A 13,000-nucleotide genomic window follows, 5' to 3' on the forward strand; every position below is an offset into this window, starting at 1 on the left:
TTGTGACCGTACATTCAAATGCCACCTTACACCTAAATCAGAAGTGTTCCATCATTGAGTCCATTACAGTGTTTTAGCTGAGGGGGTATCATACCTTGGAAAGACATAATTTCATCTCATAATAACCGCATTAAGATTTCTTAAAAAAAGAAGAAATCATAAAAGTGAACAGGTGCACGAAGACTTAAGTAAACAAAACAAAATTAAATGAATAGAAACAAATCTCTAAGATCAAACAAGCTTGTCAAAAGTTGAAAGTGCAAACCATTGAAAAAAGAGACATTAACAAATATAAATTGTTTAGTGATGTGATACACTACTTGTAGCTTCATGTGTCAGGGTGAGAGATTGTATTTATGTTATGGAATATTAACATGTTAGATGCAATATTGTCTGTATCAACGGCAGTGGTTGGATTTTGGAGCAGATTTGTTCTCATTCCATAATTTGCAAGGGCTGCGATTGGCTGGCAAACAGTTGAGCGTGTCCCACACCCGCTGCCTGAAGACAGCTAGGATAGGCACCAGCATTCCAGCGGTCCACTTGAGCATAAGCGCCAAAAGATAACGGATGAATGGATGGATCGGATTTGCTAGGGTAAACATTGACACAGGCAATGACAAATTGAGGTAGATGTGCCTCCCAGAATGCGTGTTTGATCTCAGAGATTTAACGCAAATTCATGAGTATGGTACATGCAAATTTATGTAAAGGAATGCGTGTTTGATCTCAGAGATTTAACGCAAAATCATGAGTATGGTACATGCAAATTTATGTAAAGAAATGCATGAGTGAATAGGTAATTCATACAGCAACCTTTATAGAGCACACGGACGATGGCAAAAATGTATCTATGGATACAGATCATGTAGGTTGGATCGGGGGACTAGGACTGTTCTTTTCAATGCAGGCACAACAGTGTAAGACCAAAAAAGAGATTGCATCCTCAGGATAAAATGGTGTCATGGACCTTATAGACTCGTCAGCAAGTCGCATGATGAAAACATGAAGAGGGTGGTGAGGACGAAAGCTGTAAAAGACAATGCTGCTTTTAAAACACCGGTTAATGGCAACTTGGCTACTCTAATTGGCTACTTACAAAGTAATCCGCAGAAGTGGTGCTTGGTTGTCTGTGGTCTTCGTGTTGTGGCACCTGCTTTCTTTTACTTTTTTTTTTTTGTCTTTTGGGGGGGAAAAGGAGCTCACCGGACCCGGGCTTACATGGAGCTAACAGTCATCTTGTCATTTTCTACAATACAGTAAATTAGTATATCACACTCATGCCCAATCAAGTAGAGTGAATTGAATAGAAAACACTCACATATTTGTTACTGTGATTCTGCTCCTCTCCTGCTCCTGAACAAAGAGCCTGATAAAAATATAAAGGAAATATATTCACAACATTCACTGGCTTCAGGAAGAAAGATCGGTTTAATGATGAGCTGCTTACCTTGAAGAGAGGAGAAAGCAGACTTGGTTTGTTCCAGAGGAAGACAGGTCCTTGACCAAGCAATACAATAGCTCATGTACTTGGTGGCAAGCTTGCAGCTGTTCTTTGGATGAATGTGACATGCGGAGCCGCAGGCAACAGATGAACAACATCGGTCCAAAAAAAAAAAAAAATAGATGGGGAAAAAATTACTTTTACTGCCTTTTCAAAAGAAGATAGGTTTACTGATGGGCTACTTACTCTTGCCGACTAACAAAAAGAAAATGTCTTGAAGAGAGCAGAAAACAGACTTGGTCTAATCCAGAAGGAAACTGCCACTGGACAAGCCTGATTATGTCTCATCAAACACCTGCACACGGTGTTGATTTTCCAGTTGTTCTTTGGATGAATGCGGATGTGGAGTAACAGACAACAAGTGGACAGCATCGGTCTACAAGAACGAAAAAAAATACTTTAAGGGGGTGACAACAAAAGCTGAGAAAGATATGCCCTATTCTTTTTGTTTTAATTGACGTAAATTATGGCAGCCATTCTTCTACACTGAGAAAAAGGGGAATACAGGACTGTTGAGTGAAAATGTCTGTGCTGCTGCAGAGCTGAGATGGGTTTTGGCTCTAACATTATATTTATATTTCCTAACCACTTCATTTTCTACAATGGCATGACATAAGATTATGTCGCTCATGTACAATCCATCAGTAGACACATACCTATGCTATCCATTCTGAGATGAACAACCATTTCTCTATAATGACAGACCTGTTTTAAGTAGAGAGAGTAAGATTATACCACTTACAATTGACAAATTGTGACCTACAATCGTGACCTACTTACCTTGTCTGTTTTCTGCTCTCACCTCATGCTGGCGAACAAACCAAAAGGTGATAATACCATTAAACCCTCCCATCAACTTAACCCTCCGTCCTCAAAGATCTTTATACTTTCTCTTATGCGTTTTGTCTCTCACCTCCACCTTTCCGCTATTTTTTTACTTTGTCTCAAAATTTGACTCTCACCTCCTACTCACCTTCTCACACACACGCTAGACCATCCTCACCCTGGATTTCATTCCATCACATGTTAACATTAGGGCTCCATAACACAACAGGGACAACTCTTAATGTGCTCATTGGACATGTCTCACCTTTCAGTGTGTAAAACACAGAAGACAGTGATAGCTGTAGTATGTTCGCAGGACACCTGAATGAACAGCGCACTGAGGTCGGGGGACAAAAATGAGGTCAAGCAGTGTGTTCTTGTCAGTGGTACTCGTATTTATGAGCTGTGTGTAACCCTTAGAGACAAACAGTTCCATAACGGGCTTTTGTGAGCCTGACAGCGCATCTTCATTGAAATCTCCGCATACCAGGATCTGATGATGGTCCATCACTTCCAGAGAGTACAACAAATTTTCCAAGTTTGGCAAAAAAGAGCACAGACTCTGTCCCGGAGGCCTGTACACAGCGGCGATGAACATATCGATGGGAGGTGCAAGTTTGACTACAACAAATTCGATATCGGTGACACCCTGGATGGAGCGGAGCAGTGTAGGTCGTAGCCAGCAAAGCTCTGTCCACTTCCGACAGGTCGTGGGACTTCTCCTTGACGCGAAGTCGGTTCAACACTTCGGCGAACGGAACGTCATCCTTCTGCCTCATGATTTCGGTCAGCGTTATCATTTCGAAGCTGTTGCGCCAAAGGTCCAGCCTGGTGGGATCGTAAACACACAAAGGTTTGGACTGTCTCACAGGAGGGAGCTGATAGAAATCCCCGACGACGATAACAGACATGCCACCAAATGGTAAATTCATTCCTTTGATTTGCTTCAACCTGGCGTCGACATACGTAAAGAGGTCTTACGACACCATGGAAATCTCATCGATAATGAGGATTTAAGCGAGCGATAGCTCCGCTCTCGCTTCATCCAGTTTGTTGCCCAGGCCGTGATACGGGGGTTTGAGGCTTCTTGGCAGTTTCAGTAGCCAGTGCAAAGTCGTACCTGAAATGTTGAAGGCCGCGGTGCCGGTGAAGGCTGCGAGAATTACCGTCTGTTTGGAAATGTCCGCTTCCTCAGCAAGGCGCGGCAGTCTGCGTAATATTTTGGTAGTCTCTGCGTGAATGCTTTTAAATAATGTGACTTCCTCGTTCCGGCGCCGCCGTTGACGTAATAGAAGAACTGACTCGGTTTTCAGCCAGGCGTGCGTCGTATGCACCAATCTCTGACCAGGTAGAAGGCACACGCTTGCTTCCGGTTAAGGTTCCGATACATGTCTCGCAATACAGCCGGATCAATGTGAGCGGCTTCCGTCGTGATGGACATTTCCGGTACCTTGGACCTGACGTTGTAGTCTGGTACGTTTTCCTTGGCGTCGCCGGGATCATCTCTTGCGGCGAGTTCCTTGATGCACTCGAGTCTTTGCAGTTCGCTTTCCGGCGCTAGCTGACACCACTCGTTCAAGATGATGCCGCCCTTCCTCCACCTCTTGGATGGCGTTGTCAACATCTTTGCTGTGCTTCTCATACTTCTCTGTTCCGGTCGACAATTTGCACAATGGCCTCTGGATGCTCAGCGGCCGGCAACTGTACAAAGCCATGGTCGTGAAACAACTTGTATGTAGGATAGTGTCTGGACTTTAAGTGGCAGTCTGCATAATAGGGCAGGTAGAGCTTGAGCAACGTGCTGTAAAATTCCTCTGGATTTTTTTCCTGTGAGAATTTACAGTATTTGATGACGGTGTGTTTACCTGTTCTTTTTTGGACATACCTCATGTCGTTCAGCAGGGGGAAAACATTTGTGCCTTTCGCTTGTTTGCCGTACACGATTCTGCAGGTCGCGGCAAAATCAGCCAAGCACATTGCTTCGAATTCCTCCGTTTGAGGTCTGCATTTATACTTTTCCGGCAAGCTGGTCATCCACAGCCTCGAGGTATGAGAGGGGATAACTCATTTTCAGTGTGTTATCGCCGGTTTGTACTAAAACCACACTGCGGGACGCTTGCTTCATGTGTAGGCCGCATACGCGCGCGACACACTCTTGCGCGCTCACCTCTCTTTTCTTGGAATACGCTTGCATGATTTGTTTCATTTCGTTGCTCCCGTTGACATTTTCGCAGCGGGAGTTCTCGATCACCGATTTCAGGTACTGGCTCAGGCCATGTTCAGCTTTGCTGATGTAGCTGCAGATATAGGTAAGGCAGGAACAAGCGTTCAGAATGTACTGAATGTCCATATTCGTGTCCCAAGCAAGAAGCAGATGTCGATTGTAGTTGTTCACCCAGCAGTCTTTGGGCTCTCGCTTGAGCACGACAGAGGTCTTTGCGGCAATCAAGTACAAACTTTCCATGTACTCGTCACCGGTGAGCTGGCACTTAGCCAGTAGCTGCGGCAACGTCAGAGAGGCCGTTTCCGGTTCGTTCAGCAAATTTTGCAAATCGACAAGCTTGGGTTTGGCACCGACATCTTCTCCTTCTCTGGATTTTCTCCATCGCACTCTTCACGTCTCATGATCATGGTTCTCTCGCACGGCAGCTTGGGGAAATCAAAACGGCACTGCGCGCCGGGCACTTTGACGCATGTCTTTGAATGAGACTTACTGTGCATCTGAACCTCTTGACACTTTCCAATGGAGTTCGGGTTCCTTTTCTGGATTTGGCAGCTCGGAGGAAATGTAGCGCAATATGAAATCGCAGATTTCTTGGTTTGAGGCCTGCTCAAAAACGGGGGTGCCTTAAACCCAAATGAGGCAATGGATGTGCAGACTTGCTCTGTGCTGAAACTCCAATCTGTAAAAGTAATCGACCACTCTTCCGATAGGTTGCGCCGGAGAAAGGAGCAGGTCTCTTAACAGAGCTTCTACACGTTTGTGCATCGTTGTCCCCGGATTGCTGCGGAGAATTTCACACTTTGCGGCCCAGTCGAGGTCGGCTAAAATCACCCGTTCACCTTGTTGCGCTTTGATGGTGGTGATGACTTCTTCCCAACTCATTTCGGCAGCCGAGAATGTGCAGAAGAACGTGGGTGTGCCTAGCTGCCGAATCATGGCAAAAAGGTCCTTAAGACATTTCCCCCAATAGGCCGGGGTTCCCCTTAACGGCACCATGAAGCGGACGGCGTCTTTGCTGTGTATCAGTTTTTCAACTTCCCGTTTATCCTGCAACATAGCATTGTTTATCCGTCGACCGTCCCTTGTAAAAGGTTTATCTTTACGTAGTTGTATTCTTATGCTTGATGTGGCCTGGTGGATTTCAGTCACAAACTGAGCAAAGAACAAGTAGTAAGGGTCTCTGGCAAAATGTTCATCCACGCAAGACAGTCGGGTTTTGAAATACTTGCTCGGTGTGAGTTTAATCTCCCTCTCTTCATCGAGAGTGTTTTCCCCGGTCGGGAACTGGACCGGAAAAGCCATGGCCTCAAGTTTGGGAGTCTTGAAAAAGCTTACCAGGCTATTTCTTTCTGCGGGAGCAACGGAGTAAATTCCCTCAGTGAAACTCATAATTTCCTCCGATACATCGTTAGGTTGGAGACATGATTCAAATATTATGCCACCACTGGGTTCATTTCCTTCTTGCACATTTTGGGCATGTTGCTGCGGTTCGTCACACTCACCACTGTCTTTGTCATTGTTTATTTCGCGGAGAACATCACTCTCATCTGTTTATTTGGACCAGATCTTCCTCATCAAAGTCACTCATTCATTCCGTCTTCAGAAGAGCTACTTTCATCATTGGTGCGCGTCGGGTCACAAAGGTCAGGGTCGTCGCGAATGATTGTCGCTGTACTGTGGATGAACCTGCTTCAGTTTAATCAGAGCACGTATTAGGTTAGGCCAAGTGACAGTTTGAAATACATGATGACCTTTGTAGCAAAGCCGTCGCTTCAGTTTCACTCGCAAAACTTGGGATTCTCTCCTGGGTCGTGGCAAGACGTTGACTGTGTCTTGTACTTTCGATGGAATACACACAACATTTCCACAAATGGCTCGTTGCTGCCCTTTTGGAAGGGGAATAATTTAGGTGAAAACTACGTATTTTGATATGAGATGCCTCTCCAATATGTTCAACCCACAAAGTTCATTCGGAATATCTGCCAGTTGGAGATTGTTAGCGACTGCTAGTGCTGGCATTTTGCCACTTTTGAGATGTGCGAAGCAAGTGTGACAAATCCACTCTCGGTTTTTTTCCTCTGGTACTGTGCACGACGGATCACATTCACGATGACAAATATGAACAAATTTTCCTGTGAGGCAGCTTTCAGCAACATGTTTGTTTTACTCAAAAAAGCGATACTGACAAATGTGCACTTGGTTAGCAAATAATGCTCGGTGACAAACAGTGCAGGCAAAAGTGGGTCCAAATGTAATTTGCCTTTTGAAGAGCTCGACAAGCTTTGGTGATTTCACAATTGACTCTGTCATTTGATAGTTGCTTTATCACTTTGTATTTTTTCAAAATTTTAATTGTGCAACACATTAGTTCTTAATGAATCGTACGTTGTTTTCATCGCCCGTCTCATGATTTTGTTATTTGGATCTGAATACAGGATCATTTTGGTAACGGTTTGTGATGTAGGAGCACTGTCGGGCTTTAAATCCGATGTCATCCCGATACCTTTGCTTAATGTAAAAGTGCTGTTTAGCTCAAAACTCAAGGTCATCCCGATACTTTTTTGTAATGTAAGAGTGCTGACGGTCTCGAAACTCAAGTTCATCCCGATAATTTTGTTTGACGTAAAAGCGCTGCCGAGCTTGAAACTCTGGATCAACTCGATATCTTTGTTTCACGTAAAAGCGCTTTTTATCCTGAAAAACAAAATCATTCTGATATCGCTTTGTCATGTAGGAGCGCTGTCTCAACTTAAAGCTATCATCTGTCTTATAGAGATGTGAGAAACGGGAAAGGGTTTTCCTCTTAAAGCCCTCATCAACCAAGTAACGATTTATAACATAAGACCTTTGTTTCAAACGAAAACCTATGTCTTGTCTGTAACAAGTAGTTATATAGCACCTTTTCCTTTATCTTAAGTCTACGTTCTGACAGTAATCTTTACATTTTATGTTTTTGCGTATTCGCTTCAGTTGCTTTTTTTTGTTTGTCTCCGGAGTCAAAGACCATCTTTACTTGTGCCTGCATCTGTCTTTTAAATTTTCTTCTTGCTTTACTCATTTTTGACAAGTCTGGCAGAGGTTTAGACGTTGGGAAAATCAACCCATCAGTGTTATCCGTCAGATCATTACGGCGTGTTGCGACATGTGGCACAGATTCTTTTGAACGTGAACTTGTCGTGGTCTCAACAACCGCTCGGCTTGTGTCGACGCATTCAAACTGCAACGTCAATGGAGGACGCTCTGCACATGGCACAATCTCATGGTCATCAGCAGTAACATCTACAGATGCAAAGCTAAGGGGTATCATCTCATACTGAGAATCACAATTGGCGTTAGACATTGTAAAAGACCTAATCAATGTATCTATCAGGTCATTCAAGCATGTACAAAGCAATCCAACGGCTGTGCCGTTTTGAACAGGTAGTCCGTCACGTCCTCTGCTGTGAGGATCAAAAAACCCAAATCTGGCATCACGATTTCAAAAAACAGCTATGCACAGTGATTGCATAATCAAAAGAGCAAAGTTTACACCTGAAGTCAAGCACTGAAGTCTATCTCGAAGATTTAGATAACCTCTTTCCTTGGTGAAGTGCATTAACATACCACATGAAGGAAGATCCTTTATCAACATGTGCTTTACAAACCCGCTTACAATGCCTGAAAGTTCATCAATTGTCAGGAAACGGTGAACAAAGCACCCTTCTGCTTGCAACGTAGTTATAATACTCACATATAGTTCATGGCTTTGTTTGAGAATAGGTGATCTAACTCCTGCAGGAGTGCCAGAAAAATAACAGAGTTGGTCACACACTGGCTGTTTTTCCATTTGCCATATCTCCAATGCGCTTGGCTGTGAGAAGCCAACACATACATTACCATATATTGCACGGGAGCCATTCCCTCACCACGCTCACCGTGTGCTTCATCGGCACAGTTGTCGTCAATCTTGAACACGGGTGCCTCAGTCGGGCATGTTGCCATCCGAACCTAAAAAACGGGCAGAATAAAAAAAAAATAATAATAAAGGTGAAGAAAAACATAAGTGTGAAAGTTTCACCTTCACACAATTATAGTTTTGGTAGGTTTGAGTTTCCCAATAAGGTCCATTCCCACCAATTCAAAAGGTTCGTTGACCTGCAATACGGCAAGCGTGTGAGGCTATTACTTAATTCCATTGTTCTTTGCAAATGTTTTTTTCAACACACCTTTTATAGGGATGTATGCCTTCTTTTCTTCAAGCCGATTCTGTTTGCCCTAGCATTCAGGACATTCTGAAATCTGAAGGTAATATATTAGTCGACTAAGTAATCTCTTCAGAAACGTGTAATGTATAACCTACATGTAAAAATAACACACAAAAAACAACATACCCATTAACGAATGTCTCTCTGCATTCCAGGCCAATGGAAGCGCTGAATGATAGCAGAATGTGTTTTTTCTACTCCACAGTATCCCCCATGGGCACTTCCATGAAAGTAATTAAGGACATAGCTGGCCTCAATAGGTGTTTCAACCACCTTGGCCCCTTGTGTCTGACCCATGCGGCATCTGCATATGTAATGCAACTGTCCATCTAAATGGAAAAGTGGAATTGTTTAGACAGAATTATAATCATCTAGACATTTTTGTGGTTTTATTTTATGATGATAGGTTATAATTGCTTAGTAAATTACCTACTCATCATGAGAAAACTTTCAGCTTTTCTTTTGATGATTGCTCTTTGCACCTTGGTGCAATCAGCAGGTAGACTTTTGTGAATTAAAAAGTTCTTCATTTGACTAACAAGCTCTGAATTTATCTCTGCCAGTGTCCGTGTAGCTGCCAACGTAAGCCGTGTGTCCATGTCTGTGTGTTCGATTGTCCGTGTGTTATGTTTCTCGCTCTGTTGCTCGCCAAAAACCACCTCAATGTGAAAGGATTTGTTTGACCCTTATATAAGAAATCAGTCCCCTGCAGAGGTGCAAGCAATGGCTATAGCCCTGTCTCCAATCATGAACCTCACCTGTATCTACTTAAACCCTTATACAAAACTAACAGATTGTGAAGTGATTTAGGTTTTGCAAGCAATGGCTATAGCCCCGTCTCCAACCATGAACCTCACCTGTAACTATTTAAACCCTTATACAAAAGTAACATATTGTGAAGTGACTTAGGTTTGTGCCTGAATCTGAAAACGGGGGACTTTACTGGACATAGTGGTTAATGTCTCCTATGACATTCATTCACCTTTGAAAAGTCCTCTCAATAAATTGCATGAAATAGTGGCTCAAATGATCTTACACATTTAATATGCTACCCAAGTGTGTGTGTGTGTGTGTGTGTGTGTGTGTGTGTGTGTGTGTGTGTGTGTGTGTGTGTGTGTGTGTGTGTGTGTTTGTGGTGGGGTGTTTGTGAAGGGAATCATATCTTAGGTTGTTATCATTATGTGCTTATTTCTTGTCTAGAATAGTGTGCATTACTATCCATCTATGCAGTCCTAGTTCATCTCGCCCCAGTCCTTAGATAAAGCTGTTGACACAGGAAAGTGTGAAATCGTTGTCCGAATCGACAATCAAAGCAAATCGGGGATTTGTGAACTTATGATGGAAATCTACTTGAAAGCTCGTAACCATCAGATCACACTTGATCTGATGGTTACGAGCTTACACAGATCACGCCTTGCCGGTGTCGGACGAGCTTCCCAAGGTTTTCTCTATGCCGCAGCGGTGTTTGGCCGGTCGCACACGATAGTCCTGGTAGCTGCGGTTCATCTCACAGGTGTGTCTGTGATCTTTGTCGCAGTACCTGTTTGCCATTTGGATGAAGAGTTTCACACACTCTTCTGCTTCCTGTGGAACAGTGACCAAGGCCATTTTTGAATGTTTGAATATTTGTTTGTCTAGATCAGGGGTCGGCAACCTGCGGCTCTTTCATCCTTCAACTGCGGCTCCGAGAGGCTTGGGAAAATGAATTACTTTTAAAAAGTATGTGTATTTTATTTGTGTTAGTTATCTTTTTAGTGTTTCAGTTCTAAATTGGAAGATCTTGATGCGATCTTGAAATTTTAAATAATAAAATATTAATAAATAAGTATATTTTATTGTTTTTTGTCGCTCAAAAAACACGTCAGACTTGCGAAAGCCGGTATTCCCGCCCGAACGCCATACCAACTTTCAACCCCAACAAGGACAGATATGGAGAAATCTAAGAAAAGAAAAATATCAGCGGAAAAAAGATCGTTCATTGATGCTTGGACAGATTCATCTGCTTTCACCTCTAACGAGAGTGGCCTACCAATATGCCTAATTTGTGGTGAAAAACTGGCCAACAATAAACGGTCAAATGTCGCAAGACATTTCAACAATACACACGCAGCCTTTGCTGAAAAATATCCTGAGGGAGAAGAGAGAAAAAAGGCTGTTAAGGAAGTGGCGCGGAAGGCTGATCTGACCAAAAATCAATTCAAGAGGTGGACAAAGTCTTCAAATTCATCTACACATGCAAGTTTTGTGGCCGCTATGGAAATAGTCAGGCATGGGAAACCGTTCACAGACGGAGAATATACAGTATGAAAGAGTCATTCCTTAAGATTTCAGAACACCTATTTGCGAACTTTAAAAACAAGTCTGAAATTGTGCAGAAAATCAGAGAGATGCCTCTCCCTGCGAAGACCGTCAAAGACAGAACCATAAAAATGGCAGAAAATATCACAAAACAACAAATTAAAGACATCAATTCAGCTGCAGCGTACTCAATCACCTGTGATGTGTCAAAAGACATGAATGATATTGAACAAATAGCGCTGTTCTGCCGATATGTGAACTCCACTGGGCTGCAGGAAGAAATGGTTGAGCTGATACCACTAAGATGCCAGACACGAGGGGAGGATGTCTGTGAGGCTGTTTTTGAGTGTTTACGAACCAAATAAATAAAAACAACCCACCTAGTGTCAGTCGCTACCGATGGGGCACCAAGCATGACTGGAGCACACAGGGGCTTTGCGGCTCTGCTGCAGAAATCACTGTAGAAAGCTTCTGACTTTTCACTGCATCCTGCACCAAGAGGCATTGTGCGCGCAAACATTCCCTCCAGAATGCACAGAGGTCATGAATGTTGTCATTCAAATTGTCAATAAAATATTGGCAAATGGTTCAAATCACCGCCAATTCCGTGCATTATTGGATGAGGTGGAGAGCACGTACTCTGATCTGCTGCTGCACAACAGAGTCCGGTGGCTGTCCAGAGGAGAGATGCTGAAATGCTTTGCTATATGTCTGGAAGAGCTGAAAACTTTCCTGAGAAGCAAAGGACTCTCCTTTCCTGAGCTGGAACCGCCAGAGTGGATGGAAAAGCTGCACTTCATGGTGGACATGACAGCACACCTGAACACGCTGAACACGACTCTTCAGGGGAGAGGAGCCACAGCGCTGAACATGCTGGAGGAGATGTTGGCGTTTGAGTGCAAACTGACAGTTTTATCCAGATATTTGCAGAGAGGCACACTCTCACTTCCCCTCTTTAAGGGAGTTCAAACAAGATCACAAGCTGATCAATTCAGAGTGTTTGCAGTCTGTAATCACCACAATGCAAGCGTCATTTGAAAAACGATTCCGTGAGTTCAGAGAGGAAAAAACAACACTGTCCTTCCCCGTCACTCCCCTAAACATCGATCCATCCCTGCTAAATGTGACTGCATTTCCAGGTGTAAGTCAACCTGAGCTGGAGTTGGCTGACATAGCTGACAAAGACATGTGGGTATCCAAATTCAATTGCTTGACAGGCGATCTAGAAGATGTTGCTCGTCAGAAGGCCACTCTTGCTCAGAATCACAAATGGAGTGATATTGAGAACCTTCCAAGACCGGACAGGCTTGTGTTTGAAACCTGGAATGCCATTCCCGACACCTACATGAACATGAAGAAATATGCCTTTGGAGTCCTGTTGATCTTCGGATCCACATATGCATGTGAGCAGCTATTCTCCACCATGAACTACATTAAAAACAAACACCGTACACGCCTCGCAGATAACAGCTTACAGTCCTGCGTAAAAATGAAAGTGACTTCGTACAGCCCGGATTTGCAGACGCTGAGCGCAGAGGTAAAATAACGAGGTAAAATAAATATTTATGCAGACATTTTACAAATATTTATTTTTCATTGTTTAGTGACACAGTACAGTGCACCGTGCTCGAGTTTGCTGTAAAATTGGTGTAGGAATCTACAATCTGGACTCTGTTCAAGAATGTTCAGAATGTTCAAAATGTGTTCATTAAAAAATATATTTAATTTTTTCTTTTGCACTTTGTGGATTTCTTAAGCAACACTTTTTTAGCCCGTCAAAGCACTAACAAGTTTTCGTTTATTTTTACTTTCTAATAAATGTGTTTTTTTTCCCCATTTTAGATGTCAAAATGTGTTTGCGGCTCTCAGTGTTTTTTTTTTTCTTTGTTTTGTTTTGTGGAAACC

At 43.2% G+C, this 13,000-nt stretch overlaps 1 protein-coding gene across 1 annotated transcript; it reads left to right on the forward strand.

The window, feature by feature from the left end:
* The first annotated feature begins 11,638 nt into the window (after window positions 1–11,638).
* Window positions 11,639–12,641, forward strand: LOC148420763 (general transcription factor II-I repeat domain-containing protein 2A-like). The gene is made up of 2 exons (XM_088419135.1): window positions 11,639–11,979; window positions 12,056–12,641. Exons 1-2 carry the CDS (start codon window positions 11,639–11,641, stop codon window positions 12,639–12,641), a joined length of 927 nt encoding a protein of 308 aa, XP_088275261.1.
* Window positions 12,642–13,000: the final 359 nt, after the last annotated feature.

The sequence above is a fragment of the Hippichthys cyanospilos genome, chromosome 7 (genome assembly GCF_059441005.1).
Source record: "Hippichthys cyanospilos isolate Australia breed blue-spotted pipefish chromosome 7, RoL_Hcya_1.0, whole genome shotgun sequence".
NCBI classification, from domain to species: domain Eukaryota; kingdom Metazoa; phylum Chordata; class Actinopteri; order Syngnathiformes; family Syngnathidae; genus Hippichthys; species Hippichthys cyanospilos.